Source organism: Schistocerca serialis, chromosome 5 (assembly GCF_023864345.2).
Source record: "Schistocerca serialis cubense isolate TAMUIC-IGC-003099 chromosome 5, iqSchSeri2.2, whole genome shotgun sequence".
Taxonomy (NCBI): Eukaryota; Metazoa; Arthropoda; class Insecta; order Orthoptera; family Acrididae; genus Schistocerca; species Schistocerca serialis.
Genome location: NC_064642.1, coordinates 714,422,258 through 714,439,092, shown reverse-complemented (window position 1 = coordinate 714,439,092; position 16,835 = coordinate 714,422,258). Strand labels below are relative to the sequence as shown.

The 16,835-nt window shown below is 43.7% G+C and overlaps 1 protein-coding gene across 1 annotated transcript in view; it reads right to left on the bottom strand.

Annotated features, from left to right (window-relative positions):
- The window catches only part of LOC126482191 (uncharacterized), a 356,492-nt gene extending 341,613 nt beyond the window's left edge, over positions 1-14,879 (bottom strand). The window contains exons 1-2 of the mRNA XM_050106170.1: positions 14,854-14,879; positions 14,079-14,734 (exon numbers count right to left, since the gene is read on the bottom strand). Coding sequence (XP_049962127.1) covers positions 14,079-14,734; positions 14,854-14,879 — 682 coding nt within the window. The remainder of the gene's footprint in view (positions 1-14,078; positions 14,735-14,853) is intronic.
- Positions 14,880-16,835: the final 1,956 nt, after the last annotated feature.

Below are 16,835 nucleotides of genomic sequence, written 5' to 3'. Positions count from 1 at the left end.
GGACATCACACACATCCATGCCCGAGGCAGGATTCGAACCTGCGACCGTAGCGGTCGCGCGGTTCCAAACTGTAGCGCCTAGAACCGCTCAGCCACTCAGGTCGGCTAGTACAGTTAAAACTTTTATCACCAGTCACTAATGGATGTAAACTTACAGAATTGTTCTCATATTCCTAGGAAACATCTTTATACCACTGGCTCGCTCAATAGTTGCACACAAAACACAGCTCTTGAAAAGTTACATTTGTAACATATAAATCAATAGCCCCTCTGAACGTAGGTTCAAAAATGTTCCAATGTCTGTGTGAATTCCTATGGGAGCAAACAGCCGAGCTCATCAGGCTCTAGACTTGCACACTACTTAAACTAACTTATGCCAATAACAACACACACATCCAGGCCCGTGGGAGGACTCGAACCTCCGGCGGGAGGGGCCGCGCAATCCGTGACGTGGCGCCTCTAACCGCGCGGCCACTCCGCGCGGAGACGGTAGGTGATATTGTTTTGTAGAAGCTCTTCAGCCGTCAGAAGATGTTGTAGACGAGAGATGAACGGAAAGGCAACTCCTGACAAATATTAATTAAAAATTTTACTTTTTGTGGATTTTAAAGCAAGTAACAATAATTAATAATCTCAGTTCCAATTGTGACCTAGACACATGGGGTAATTTATCGAAGTTGTTCACCTCCAGTGCTTCCGGAACCGTTTAACATAACGTGTCAGTTTTCACTCTGATGAATTCTAAGAAAATCATCACCAAACGTCATGTAGCCTATTAATTTAAATATTAGAACACTACAACAGTAACGTCTTTACTTCTGCATAAAATGGCGTTTCGAGAATTTATTCTCATTATCAAATGCAGTACTGATATTGGTAATTTATATTATATATGTGTGCGTATTGTTCGACCTCTCTTACCATGTTATCGTCTTTTTTGGTTCTATTGCAATCAGAAAATCGAAACACAAATTTTGTGAGTTTTTACTTGCTAATGCTAGAAAATACATAAGTTTTCAATCACATTGATTTATTTATTTATTGTTCAGCTAATTCAATCTATACAAGATATAGCCTCTTTAAGTTATTAAATACATTTTTAAGAGGTTTTTTCATGCATCTCTGTCAGCTGCTGTCTTCTGCCGGTTGAAGTCCGCAACTTTCCTGAGTACCTTATCCCAGCGATCAGGTGGTCTCCCTGGTGGTCTTCGTTTTCCTCTGGGACTCCACTCTTCCGTCCTTCGTTCGTGCAATATGTCCTGCCCACTGCCATTTTAGAGTCTTAACCCGTTCTATAATATCTTTTACTCCTGTTATTGCTCGAATGTCTTCAATTTTCTGTCGATCTTTCTTAGTGAGCTCTAACATTGACCTTTCCATAGCTCTCTGAGCAGTTCTAAGTTTCATTTTGAAAAATTCATTTAAAGTCCAAGTTTCACACCCATACGTTAAAACCAGCAGGACACATTGATCAAAAACTGTCTTCTTTAAGTAGACTGGCATGTTAGATTTGAAAACTGTTGCATTCCTTCCGCAGGCCCTCCAATCCAGTTTAATTCGACGAAAAATTTCAGGTTTCAAATCCCTTTTTCTGTCAATTAATTGCCCCAGATAAATGTATTCTGTAAAATTGTTTAGAATGTTGCCGTTCGGTGTTACTTGTCCTGCAGCTACCCACTTATTATGCATAACCTTAGGTTTAGAGTGATTTACTTTAATTCCAACGATCAACGATGTGTTAAGTCTTTTATAGAGGACTGCATTTCCATCTTACTGTGGATGAGCCTTTTACCATTTATCTTTATTCCTCCGTTCTTCCAAATAATTTTGGACATAGGGAACTCGAGAACTACTATAAATAACTTCGGAGATATAGGATCGCCCTGCTTTACTCCTTTTCCAATGGGAAATTCGCACTTGTTTTTTCCTATGTTGATTGATGCTACTGACGTGTCATAAATGTTGCACAATATGTTTATATATATTTTTTACACTCCTTGCTCGGCCAGTGTTTGTATCACTGCAGTGTGGCTGAGAGAATCGAAGGCTTTCTCGAAATCAATGAAGGCTATTATGCATAGTGGCATTTCATACTTATTGGCTCGACTAATTACCTCACGCTTGTGTTTATATGGTCAATTGTATTGAAACCGCTTCGGAATCCAGCTTGTTCTATGAGCTGTATAATCTCCACTACCATTTTAATGCGACTTACCAGGACTTTAGTGAACACTTTATATATAACGGTGAAAGGGTACAGTACCGCCCGACATTGAAAATAGGTACAACATTCTTAGTTATTCTTGTCAGAACAACATATTTTTTGTAGTAATAACTCAATTTCACTTAATACACCAAAGCCGGATACCAGTGTAGGAAGGAAGAACAATTTATTTATTTAATTGATCACATGTGCACTCCCACAAAATAAATCCCTATATCAAATTTGGTGAGCTCTGCGAAATGAATGAATGTATGGTCGTCTGCTAACTGCAGATAGTGAATGTGCAATATATGATCATCTTTGAGACGGTCCTTTGGTCACCTTTGGTGGAACCAAAGAGATGAAATTTACCTGAGCTTTGAGCGCCTGAAATGTGGCTGGCCAATACGGTAGCAAGGTGCTCCCCACCTTGACGGAGGTGCGACCTGACCTAAAGAACGGCCATGTTTCAGCACTTTGGCCCTGGATCTTGTTTTGGGTAAGATCTGTTTTAGGTGTGCTCCGTAAAGACAAAAGAGTGGAGAAAATGGTATGCATATCAAGTACTTAAGAGTAGTTTGGAATAATTATTTCTCTATTTCAGGAACTTTTGGGGGTAGAATTAAATGACAGGCAGGTAATATTAAGGGGATCATAGCAATCATAGGAAGTAACCAACGGTCACAGTGAAACCACGTGTAGCAATAAGTTGAAATACTTGCGAGTGCTTGTACTAAGTTGGAATACTTGCGAGTGCTAAAGTTAAGCTGAATTACTGGTGTGTGTACTATACGTTGGAAATATTTAAGAAATGGCATATGCAGGACTTGAAATTAGAGACGAGTACTACCACGTGGAGAGTAATGTGTGAGTCGCAATCTGTGTATGAGACAAAGGATAAAGAGAAGTACTCGTCCCTGGTATCAGTTGAGGACTCGCGTGTGTGACGAATATGTTCTTAATATTACTTTGCGTGTTATGTTTCCGTTTGACGTTGGATTCAAACTCTAATACTCTGAGAGAGAATCAAGGTGAGTCAGCCGTCTATCCAGCAACGCCACTTGGCTTGCATTGCACAGGAAGACATGCATATAGCCTCCAGAGTTCGTAGTAGGAAAGAAAAGTTACGAAGTGGGGTAGTGTCTTGTGAAACTGGGATGAATACTAATTGAAGTGGGAAATCTGAAAGTGAAGTGATTCTAACGTTGTGACTATTCTTTGTGATGTATGTTGCCAGTGCGATGTATTTGATGTAATTTAAGTATATGTGGTTTGCATGGGAAAGTAGCAAGATAGGTTCAGAGGCAGTGGGTTATGCATGTTCCTTTTTGTACCGCTCAGTCTGGAGTAAATTTTCGTGATGATTGGTGTGAGAGTCGAAGTGTGAGATATAGCAAAAGATCCACCATCCTATCCAGAAAGTGCACTGCAGCGTTAGATAATTACGAGACCATAAGATAGAGAATCACCAATGTAAAGCCATGCCCACTCGGCAGAGTTTCTCATGTGTAATTATTGTAAAAAAATGTAATAATAGAATTTATCGGAATAAAAAAAGGGAGATAGTGAAAAGAAAAAGATTGGTGGCCTTGTTCTTCGAATAGTGTGTAGTCATGATATCCAGAATTTATAATGTGTGCGCCATTGACATTCAGTGCGATGGCCACGTATTGATCAAAGCCGCTGAGTAAGAAAGAAAATGTGGTATTGCCAGTGTATAGTGAACAATCAGAGTTGTGTAAATTACTAATAGTCAGATTGCGTTATCCGTTTCCGTAGCGTAATGTTCAAATATGAGTATAATTTGTAGCTTAATTGTGAGTACTAGAGCTCATAATCAGTCATTGATGTTGTGCGATAAATAAGAATAAATCCACTCGCTTGGCAGAGCACTCATCTTGCAGGCCTGACTGCTTGATGTCACAGTATGAGCAAGGCATGCGGGTGCCTCTCAACAGAAAGTAAACTAACGGGGCGGTAGTTCTTCAGAAATGTATTCGCCAGTTGGGAACACTTTTGGCATCATCTGTATAGGATATGGAAATATTACCTACTGGTGACATGAAAATTTGGGCGGACGATGACTTGAACCAGGATTTCCAGCTTTCAGGTATCTGAGCATGAGTTCGAGTCCCGGTCCGACACAAATTTTCATGTGTCACCAACAGGTGACACCTAACACAGCTGACGTCAAAAGAATTCGCAATTGGCGAATAAAATTCGTAATATTTATACAGCTGCAGAGGAATGTTGTAAAATGAGCAGAATCACACTGTTTAGGTGAGATCAAAATTTGGTACAAAAATTTTATGACAATATGGGTTCCCATATTCATAAATATACTCATTGGTACATACATTGCAGTCTATATTTGCAACAAAGTAATATAAAACAGAATTTAAAGCATTATCTACCATTTAAATAGTCAGTAGTATTAGCGAGAGAAGTTGCGACAACTTGATATAGCATAAATAATGTAGCCCACAAAAAAGTAGCCCACAAAAAATAAAGCACCTCTGACTGTACGCAAAATCTTTGTTAAGCCACGCTGACGTAATACGAGGGTCACTCGAAAAGAAATGCACCCTATTTTTGTAAAAATTCAGTTTTCATTCTGCATGTGTGAAAGTTTTACAGTGTGTAGATACATCCTTCCCGCTTGTTTTCAAACTTAGTTCAACCTGTTCCCGTGAGTGGCGCCGTCACAGAATGTCTTCAAGATGGCTGCTACATTTGACGTTCGTCAGAAGCAGCGTGCTGTCATAGAATTACTGTGCTGTGAAAGCGTGACAGTGGGAAACATCCACAAGAGGTTGAAAAAGGTGGATGGAGAGGCTGCTGTCGATCGCAGTACAGTTAGTCGGTGGGCAAGCAGGTTACGTGTTGAAAGCGGGCACGGCAATATTGAGGATTGTCCTCGCTGCGGCTGGCCTCGTACTGCACACACTCCAGACAATGTGCAAAGAGTTAACGAATTGGTGACTGCTGACAGACGCATCACAGTGAACGAATTGTCACGCTACGTTCGGACAGGGGAAGGAAGTGTTTGCAGCAAACTGAAAGTGTTTGCATTAAAAAAGGTTTGTGCCAGGTGGGTTCCCAGGCTGTTGACAGTGGCTCACAAAAGAAACAAGAAAACCGGTATGCAGCGAACGTTTGGAACAGTACGAGAATGGTGCAGATGAATTTCTTGGAAGGATTGTGACAGGTGATGAAACATGGCTCCATCATTTTTCACTAGAGGCGAAGAGGCAATCAATGGAGTGGTATCATGCAAATTCACCCAAGAAAAAAAATCCAAAACCACACCTTCTGCTGGAAAAGTTATGGCTACGGTGATTTTCGATTCCGAAGGACTCTTGCTTGTTGGCATCATGCCAAGTGGAGCCACCATAAATTCTGATGCATATGTGGCGACACTGAAGAAACTTCAAGCTCGACTGAGTCGTGATCGACCACATCGGCAAAAGCAGGATGTTTTGGTATTGCACGGCTACATGTGAGTCGAAAAACCATGAAATCGATCACAAAACTCGGATGGACAACACTGAAACACCCACCTTACAGTCCTGACCTGGCTCCATGTGACTATCATCTCTTTGGGAAACTGAAAGACACTCTTTGTGGAACAAGGTTTGAAAATGATGACTCCCTTGTGCACACTGCCAAACTGTGGCTCCAACAGGTTGGTCCAGAATTTTACCGTGCGGGTATACAGGCACTGGTTCCAAGATGGCGTAAGGCAGTTGAGAGGGATGGAAATTATGTGGAGAAATGAAAATATTGCTCCTAAAGGACGCATCTACACACTGTAAAACTTACAAACATGTAGAATAAAAGATGGATTTTTTTAAAAAATAGTGTGCATTTCTTTTCGAGTGACCCTCGTATCTTTGTAAGAATTTTTGATTTCTCGGAGTCATACAGTCTGATACAGATTAAAAACAATTACGCGTATATCGATGTCCTTGACATTAGAACATTATGAGTATATTACAGAAGATATATAAGGTTACTTACATATTGTGTACCTCAGTATCAATTGACATGTGTCGAAAGTATGTAACATTTATTATGTTAAAACTGTTGTGGATTTAGAAAACATGAAAACCTCTGGATATTTAAAATCTAATTGTATCCATGTCTACGTGATCACGGTGGGATCCATCACTTGTATTGCCTGTGTGGTACGCAGGTTGCCGTGTGTATGCGTTATAGCGATCACATGTTAAACAGCTGCACTTTGTAGGTGTATTGAATTTGTATTCCGGAGAAAGTCCTATATTGTAGAGGATTTGTTATATCTGAGCTCATAATTAGACACATGTGACAGTCACTCAGTGTATCTACAGGGCGTTTGTTTTAACACGAGACACCTAAATATCTCGAGAACGACGCATCGTAAGAAAAAAATGTTCTAGGTGAAGAGTCAATATTAGGAAAGATGACATCTGCCTGTGGTAACCACCACTCCTCCATATTTTCAAATGGTGACCCACATATTATTGTACATTCGAAATACGAAAATACATACGGTTTATTCAAACCATTGTTTCCCATTTGTGGTAAATGGTGCTGTAATCGAAAAATATCAAGAGTGCCTGTTTTTGCGATTAAGAACCGATACATTTGCTTCTACATTTCATTTAATATGTAAGTGTGAACCTTTGTGTGGTAAGTGTTGATACTGATGTTCAAAAGTTACCTGAGTATTGTAAATGTGATTGAACAGTATAAATAATATGGATACACATTAATATTTCTAGCAAATAAGCTATCTGTATGGTATATAGTTTTTTGTTCCCTACGGGGTTGATCCTGGTGAGTCGCCAAACCACCGGAATTTCGGTGGCCCCCCTCGAACCCCGCCATCAGGGTGACTGATTTCGGTATGTGTGTTTCCATCGAACCACCGTAACTCTCTCGCTGGCCGCTGCGCAGCTACCGGTAAGTACAAATCACAACCAGTGTAATAAGGTAAAATGTGCGTGAAGTGAGAGAAACAGGCGGATCAGCCGTACATACTCACCGAAATCAAGCACCGCTATGGTGAAAGGCGTGGAAGTTACCGATATCAAGAATCTCGATGGGAACAGAAAACTATTAGTTCCACGTCGTTGTTCCTGGATCACGCTAAACTTAGTTACTAACCAGACACTGAAACGGCTAACCGTAGTGTATGGTACAATCAAATTTGCGACATTAAAGTAAATTACGAACATAAATTTTAACCGTTAGAGGACAAAGGTTTACATTTACATTGTGAATGAAACGTAGAATCAAATGGGTCGTTTCTTTATTGCGAAAACAGGCACACTTCCTATTTGTCGAATACACCGCCATTTCCAGGATTGGGAAAAAGGGTTCGAGCAAACCGAACATAGAGGGTGACAATTATTGAGCTATATGAAATAAAATCGTCATGATTTCTGAACGGTTTGTGATAGGACATTAAAACTGCGCGGTTGGCGGCGGGGCACGATGGAAATTAATATGGTTTGGTTTAGAGACAAATCCCACTTTCATTTGGATGGGTTCGTCAATAAGCGAAATTGGCGCATTTGGGGACTGAGAATCCGCATTTCGCAATAGAGAAGTCTCTTCGCCCTCAACGGGTGACTGTACGATGTGACTATGTCCAGTCACGGAATAATCGGTGCGATATTCCTTGATGGCACGGTGACTATGAAGGTTGTGGAAGATGATTTCATCCCCATTATCCAAAGTGTCCTTGATTTCGGCAAAATGTGGTTCATGTAAGACGGAGCTCGACCCCCTCGAAGCAGGAGAGTGTTTGATTCCCTGGAGGAGCACTTTGGGGACACTACTCTGCCTCTGGTGTACCCAGAGACCACTAGTATGGGCCTCGATTGGCCGCCATATTCTTCGGCTCTAAATACGTGCGACTTCTTTTTGAATATTGAATACAACGTGTACAGTAATAACCCCAAAACCAATGCTGAACTGAAAACAGCCATTCAGCAGGTCATCGACACCACCGATGTTCAGACACTTTGGTGGGTCATGCAGAATTGCGGTATTTGTCTGCGCCAGATCATCGCCAACGATGGCAGGCATATCGAACATGTCATAACCTAAACCCGAATATCTGTAGCGACGTTTACATGTTGAACAAAGTGTGTGCACGCTATAGTTTGTGACTAATTTTTCTTTTCACTGTTGTTGTTGTTGTTGTTGTTGTTGTTGTTGTTGTCTTCAGTCCTGAGACTGGTTGGATGCAGCTCTCCATGCTACTCTATCTTGTGCAAGCTACTTCATCTCTCAGTACGTGCTGCAGCCTACATCCTTCTGAATCTGCTTAGTGTATTCATCTCTTGGTCTCCCTCTACGATTTTTACCCTGCACACTGCCCTCCTATACTAAATTGGTGTTCCCTTGAAGTCTCAGAACATGTCCTACCAACAGATACCTTCCTGCAGTCAAGTTGTGCCACAAGCTCCTCTTCTCCCCAATTCTATTCAATACCTCCTCATTAGTTATGTGACCTACCCATCTAATCTTCAGCATTCTTCTGTAGCACCACATTTTGAAAGCTTCTATTCTCTTCTTGTCCCAACTATTTATCGTCCATGTTTCACTTCCATACATGGCTACACTCCATACAAATACTCGATGTTAACAGATTTCTCTTCTTCAGAGACGCTTTCCTTGCCATTGCCCGTCTACATTTTCTATCCTCTCTACTTCGACCATCATCAGTTATTTTGCTCCCCAAACAGAAAACTCCTTTACTACTTTATATGTTTCATTTCCTAATCTAATTCCCTCAGCATCACCCGATTTAATTCGACTACATTCCATTATCCTCGTTTTGCTTTTGTTGATGTTCATCTTATATCCTCCTTTCAAGACATTGTCCATTCTGTTCAGCTGCTCTTCCAGGTCCAGAATTTCAATGTCATCGGCGAACCTCAAAGTTTTTATTTCTTCTCCACGGATTTTAATTCCAACTCCGCTTTTCTTTTGTTTCCTTTACTGCTTCCTCAATATACAGATTGAGCAACATCGGGGATAGTCTACAACCCTGTCTCACTCCCTTCCCATCCACTGCTTCCATTTCATGCCCCTCAACTCTTATAACTGCTACTGGTTTCTGTACAAATTGCAAATAGCATTTCGCTCCCTGTATTTTACCCCTGCCACCTTCAGAATTTGTAAGAGAGTATTCCAGTCAACATTGTCAAAAGCTTTCTCCAAGTCTACAAATGCTAGAAACGTAGGTTTGCCTTTCCTTAATCTTTCTTCTAAGATACGTCGTAGGGTCAGTATTGCCTCACGTGTTCCAACATTTCTACGGAATCCAAAATGATCATCCCCGAGGTCGGCTTCTACCAGTTTTTCCATTCGCCTGTAAAGAATTCGCGTTAGTATTTTGCAGTCGTGATTTATTAAACTGATAGTTCCGTAATTTTCACATCTGTCAACACCTGCTTTCTTTGGGATTGGAATTATTGTATTCTTCTAGAAGTCTGAGGGTATTTCGCCTCTCTCATACATTTTGCTCACCAGATGGTAGAGTTTTGTTAGGCCTGGCTCTCCCAAGGCTGTCAGTAGTTCTAATGCAATGTTCTCTACTCCTGGGGCCTTGTTTAGACTTAGGTCTTTCAGTGCTCTGTCAACCTCTTCATGCAGTATCATATGTCCCATTTCATCTTCATCGACATTCTCCTCCATTTTCATAATATTGTCCTCAAGAACATCGCCCTTGTATAGTCCTTCTATATACTCCTTCCACCTTTCTGCTTTCCCTTCTTTGCTTAGAACTAGGTTTCCATCTGAGCTCTTTATATTCATGGAAGTGATTTTTTTTCTCCAAAGGACTCTTTAATTTTCCTGTAGGCAGTATCTATCTTACCCCTAGTGAGACAAGCCTCAACATCCTTACATTTGTCTTCTAGCCATCCCTGCTTAGCCATTTTGCACTTCCTGCCGATATCATTTTTGAGAAGTTTGTATTCCTTTTTGCCTGCTTCATTTACTGCATTTTTTTATTTTCTTTCATCAATTAAATTCAATATCTCTTCTGTTACCCAAGGATTTCTACTAGCCCTCGTCTTTTTACCTAACTGATCCTCTGCTGCCTTCACTACTTCATCCCTCAAAGCTACCCATTCTTCTTCCACTGTATTTCTTTCCCCCATTCTTGTCAATTGTTCCCTTATGCTCTCCCTGAAACTGTGTACAACCTCTGGCTTAGTCCGCTTATCCAGGTCTCATATCCTTAAATTCCCACCTTTTTGTAGTTTCTTTAGTTTTAATCTACAGTTCATAACCAATAGATTGTGGTCAGAGTCCACATCTGCCCCTGGAAATGTCTTACAATTTAAAACCTGGTTCCTAAATCTCTGTCTTACCATTATATCATCTGTCTGATACCTTCTAGTATCTCCAGGCTTCTTCCATGTATACAACCTTCTTTTATGATTCTTGAACCAAGTGTTAGCTATGATTAAGTTGTGCTCTGTGCAAAATTCTACCAGGCGGCTTACTCTTTCATTTCTTAGCCCCAATACATATTCACCTACTACGTTTCCTTCTCTTCCTTTTCCTACTGTCGAATTCCAGTCACCAATGACTATTAAATTTTCGTCTCCCTTCACTATCTGAATAATTTCTTTTATCTCATCATACATTTCATCAATCTCTTCGTCATCTGCGGAGTTAGTTGGCATATAAACTTGTACTACTGTGGTAGGCGTGAGCTTCGCGTTTATCTTGGCCACAATAATGCGTTCACTATGCTGTTTGTAGTAGCTTACTCCAGCATTACCCCTATTTGATTTTGTATTTATAACCCTGTATTCACCTGACCAAAAGTTTTGTTCCTCCTGCCACCGAACTTCACTAATTCCCACTATATCTAACTTTAACCTATCCATTTCCCGTTTTCTAACCTACCTGCCCGATTAAGGGATCTGACATTCCACGCCCCGATCTGTAGAATGCTAGTTTTCTTTCTCCTGATAACGACGTCCTCCTCAGTAGTCCCCGCCTGGAGATCCGAATTGGGGACTATTTTACCTCCAGAATATTTTACCCAAGAGGATGCCATTATCATTTAATCATACAGTAAAGCTGCAGGCCCTCAGGAGAATTTACGCCTGTAGTTTCCCCTTGCTTTCAGCTGCACGCAGTACCAGCACAGCAAGGCCGTTTTGGTTAGTGTTACAAGGCCAGATCAGTCAATCATCCAGACTGTTGAGCCTGCAACTACTGAAAAGGCTGCTGCCCCTCTTCAGGAACCACACGTTTGTCTGGCCTCTCAACAGATACCCCTCCGTTGTGGTTGCACCTACGGTACGGCGATCTGTATCGCTGAGGCAAGCAAGTCTCCCCACCAACGGCAAGGTCTATGGTTCATGGGGGGATTTCTTTTCATATAGTTCAATAATTGTCACCCTGTATTTTTAGGAGTAGAATCCCAATATGGAATAGAAATGAAGGGGTTCGCATTTGAAAGTAGGAAGTAAACCACGCCAACGTATAATGGGTGGTTACGAGTTGGCCAGTTTTAGCACAGACAGATGTCCCCTTAGTCTTGTTAACTATTCACCTAGAGCCAATTTTTTTTTCGAAAGAGAGGTCGGATTCGAGTTATCTGGTTGTCTCGAGATAAAACAGGCAGCCTGTATTTTCAATACTATACTACGCTTGAACATGTTTATAATGGTAGAATATATAAAGAAGTGAAACTGATGTTAACTGTATGGTATGTTGTCTGGTAGACACAGATTGTGTTGCATTGGGTTCATGTTGCTTGTTGTTCGTGACAGCTGCCGGTCCAGCAGTGTAGCGAGTCGACCGCCTGCTGCGCAGAAGCGGGGAGAGAATGTTTCGTCTGTACTGCCACCCAGCTGCCACTGAGTGCAGGCCCATTAGAGAATGAGGGGAAATTCTTCGCGCTTTTTCAGGCTCGCGCTCGGCTCAGCTGCGCAGATAACCTGCTGTCTTTCGTGTGCGCAACCCGATTGCCAAGTGACAACAGAAGCCGCGCCAAACTCAGGCAAGAACCGCATGCGGCTGACGAGCCGCACTGTGCCTAACCCTTGATTATACGAATAGTGAAAATGACAATTCATCTACCTTGCTTACGAAAAAATATTTATTTATTTACTGCAAATTTAGAGACGTTTCTGGTATTTTAAAACATACACATATTACGTCCGCCCCTCGTGGTCTCGCGCTAGCGTTCTCGCTACCCGAGCACGGGGTCCCGGGTTCGATCCCCGGCGGGGGTCAGGAATTTTTCCTGTATCGAGATGACTGGGTGTTACTGTGTCGTCTTCGTCATTATCATTCATCCCCATTACGGTCGGAGGAAGGTAATGGCAAACCACCTCCACTAGGACCTTGCCTAGAAGGCGGCGCGGTTCTCCCGCGTCTCTCCCCTACGCGGGAGTATGGGACTCATCATCATCATACATATTACAATTTTCGTTTGTCATCTTTTCGTGGTTTTTGTTTTGTTTTTATCTGCAACATTAGACACGGAATAAATGATTTTTAAAATAAAAAATAATTTGAGGCTGAAATGCAAACAACATTTTGTTCTTTTAAGGAGAAAGTGAAAAGATGATAGGACAGAGCAGAGATTTGTTAGTGCCATAATCAGTTGTGACTGGCGGTGGACTCCTCGGTATGGTTTGTTCAGCTGTCGACCCTCGGTCGCAGCAAAATTGTGCATAGTGAATGGTAGAGAAATGGTATTGCTGGTTCTACGCAATGACGTTAGCTATACATCCATGTACAGCAAGGGCTGCTTTCTTGGCTAGACTGCCAGCACCTTACATTTCATTTACTCTAGTGTTCGCTATCCTTAACTGTTATTTGATTGATGTGTATAATTTGTCAGTGCATTTTGGCATGTTATGTCTGATTCATAATTATAGCTGGCTTCTTTACTGATACATCTCATCTTCCTCCTCCTCCAGTTCCTCTTCAGTGTTGCTGTTGTCGCTGTTACTGTGGGTGTCACTGTCCACCCTCTTCAGATTGTTGTTACGTTGCAAATATTCTTCATGTGTTCGTTCTGAAATACTGTCTGAAGATGTATTTAATTGCGGTCGTTGTTCTTGGTCTCTTGTTGCTGTGTATATACGCATTTCTGTTTCTGTGCAGTGTAAGTGTAGTGTATGTCTATTGTTAGCTTATTGCCCGTTTAGCTTTGATTATCTTGAACTTCCTGGCACATTAAGACTGTGTGCCGGACCAAGACTCGAACTCGGGACCTTTGCCTTTCGCGGGCAAGTGCTCTATCATCTGAGCTACCCAAGCACGACTCACAACCCCTCCTCACAGCTTTACTTCCGCCAGTACCTCGTCTCCTACTTTCCAAACTTCACAGAAGCTCACTTGCGAACCTTGCAGAATAAGCACTCCTGGAAGAACGGATATTGCGGAGACATGGCTTAGCCACAGCCTGGGGGATGTTTCCAGAATGAGATTATCTTAACCACGTGGTTAGGTATTAATACTCATTTAAAATTTTACATATACACCTGAAGATAGAACACGTGTCCTGAAACTGGGTACTGCTGTCCTTTTTAGAAATAAATAATTTTACCCAGATTTTATCATTGGCAGTATTTTTTCTGCTTTGTCTGTTGTAAGCCTTATGTTTTCGTGGAAATTCAATATATTATCATGTGTACCCCAAGAAAGGGTGTTACCTATGCTCGTTCGACGTTCTTGTTCCCTATTTTAACTGAAGGAATCATTTATTGTGATCCTTAGAGTAATGTGTATGTTGTTTTGTTTTCGACTCTCCTGAGTTTGTTGTTGTGACACCATTGGGTAATAAATCTTTCTTACGAAAGAGTAAGAAAAGACAGGAAATATGCTGGGTGAGAGTTACCTAGAGCGAATTTGACGCCGGTCCACGCCTGCTTTACGTAGCTGAGGAAGCGCCGGTAGAAGGGCCGGCGCACCTTCCTGGGAGGCGGATCGCCCTGCTCGCTGTCGGGCGGCGGAGACTGCGCGGGGGCGTGCGTGGCGTGGGCGGTGGTGGTGGCGGCGGCGGCGGCGGCAGCGGTGGGCGCGATGCGAGGGGCGGCGGGGGCGGCGCGGGGGCAGGGCGCGGGATCCCGGCCGCCGAGGCGGGGGCTGCCGCGCACGTCTCGCCCCAGGCCTCCGCGCCGCCGCTGCACGCGCGCCTGAGCCGCCGCCGACGCCGACGCCGCCCCCGCGGGGCTGGCGCCGGGGCCCGGCTTGAGCGGCGTCGCCAGGAAGGCGCCGTCTTCGGGCGGCGGGGGCCCGCCGGGCAGGTCAGCGACGCGCTGGCCGAAGCCGCCGCCGCCGCCCCCGCCGCCCCCGGCGGGCGGCCGCAGGCAGAGCTGCAGCTTGGCCGTGGCGCTTGGGGCGGAGGGCTGCCCGCTAGCCGGGGGCCGCCGCCAGCCGCCGTGGAGCCTCGCGGCCGCCGCCGCGCACAGCGGCTGCGGGGGCGGCGCCGGCGCCGGGCGCTCCTCGCACTCGCTAGCCACGGTCCCAGCCTCCCACTGGCGGCGCGGCCTCCTAGTTCATCGGTCACTCCACGCGCCGAGCGCTCGACGGCGACCACTGCACCGCGGCGAGTCCGCTACTCCCCCCTTCATCGGTGTCCTCTCCTCAACACTGCATCTCTTCTTCCTTACCTCACTGCTACGTTACCAACACTCATCGACGTCGCTTCCTTTCTAGCTCTTCGATACACTATGACAGTTACGATTTCTTCGTCGGCTCTGAAAGTTCCATGTCCTTTTGCTGAATAGCTCTTCTGTACACCTGCTGCAGTCGAGAGTCCCACAGGAGCACAGCAAGCGCGTATAGGAGCTGCTTCAAGATGGTGACGGGGGCGGCGGGGCGGCGGAGGCAGCGGAGGTGGCAGAGCGGTGCAGTCACTGGCGGTGGCGGTGGCGATGACGTCGGCGGTGGTTTACCTGTGGCCACAAACGGCGGAGTTATGGGATGGGCAGCTGAGGCGTTTGCAGCAGGCGGCTAAGGAATCTGTCATTCTCTACATAACGCGAAGGGAGTGTCTTAGTGTCTTGTAATTGTATAAAGGCGAGCAGAAAGAATGTGACCACATTGCAGATTAATACAATTGCTGAATTGGTCACTAAATAAAAAGCCACCAAGTGATAAATTAATGACTTTATTTGACGCGTTTCGGGTAGAACCCATCCTAAAATGGTCGTGAACACCGTGGTGATCAGATATATAGATAGCTTTGTTTGTTATATACTGTCTCCAGAATAGATTTTCACTCTGCAGCGGAGTGTGCGCTGATATGAAACTTCCTGGCAGATTAAAAATGTGTGCCGAGTCGAGACTCGAACTCTACCATCTGAGCTACCCAAGCACGACTCAAGACCCGTCCTCACAACTTTACTTCCGCCAGTACTTTGTCTCCTACCTTCCAACCTCCTGCAAGGTTCGCAGAAGAGCTTCTGTAAAGTCTGGAAGGTAGGAGACGAGGTACTGGCAGAATTGAAGCTGTAAGGTCGTGAGTCGTGCTTGGGTAGCTCAGATGGTGGATCACTTGCCCGGGAAAGGCAAAGGTCCCGAGTTCGAGTCTCGGTCCAGCACACAGTTTTAATCTGCCAGGAAGTTTCATTTACTGTCTGTATAAATCTGATGACCAAAAAGTTCATGACTATCTGAGCATGGGTTCTACCCGAAAGGCGTCAAATTAAAGTCATTCCTCTATCAGTGGTGGCTTCTTATTTAATGACCAGGACAGCAGTTGCGCAGTATTCCTAAAGAAGGAAGTGTACCTGATCTTCACTACTTTCATCATCGCTCACACTATTCCATCATTCACAAACTGAATTTCTATGAATTTCAACTTCTCTAAGCTAGGGACAATCAGATCATTGGCTGATTCGCGCACCAAATTTTTTTGATGTACGAGGCATTCGTGATAAGACTGCAGACGATATAGACCACACATGACATCGTTACACTGAATCTAACATCGCAATCAGCTAACGGGGAGGCTTGCAAATCGTCTGCAGGCGACTTACTGTATAATCATTAATTTTCCTTAATTGCAGTACCTTTAGTAAAGGTTTTCTGAATGTGATGGCCAAGTTTGAATGCCTGGGAAAAATGTGTGAAGGGAAGCAAAATTTTGTGCGACAGGTTAGGCTGTTTCGAATTTTGTGAATTTACGTAAGAACGTTTCGAGACCAAGTCAGTGACTTCTTGGCTGAAGGGAAGGAGTTATATCATTATAAAGCAGATGCTAAGTGTCTTCTCTTTTTAGGGTGTTTATTTATGTACAAACACTATGACTCTGATGATAACACTCATTGTACACTGATCAGCCAGAAACATTATAACCTCGAATCTACTATCGATATAAACTCGTCCAGGCGGTAGCACTCTCACCTGACGAAGAATGACTGCTAGTCAGACACACGCACGGTGCATGTGGTATCACTGAGCGTGCTGCCTGTGTGTAGAATTGGGAAAGCGTGCGATCTGTCTGAATTTGATCGAGGGCTGATTGTGATGGCCCGGACGCTCGGCACGAAAATTTTGGAAACTGCACGAATTCTCGTGTGTTCGACGAGCACTGCGATGAGTGTCTTCAACATGTGGCGAATCCAAGGTGAAATCACTCCAAGACGTA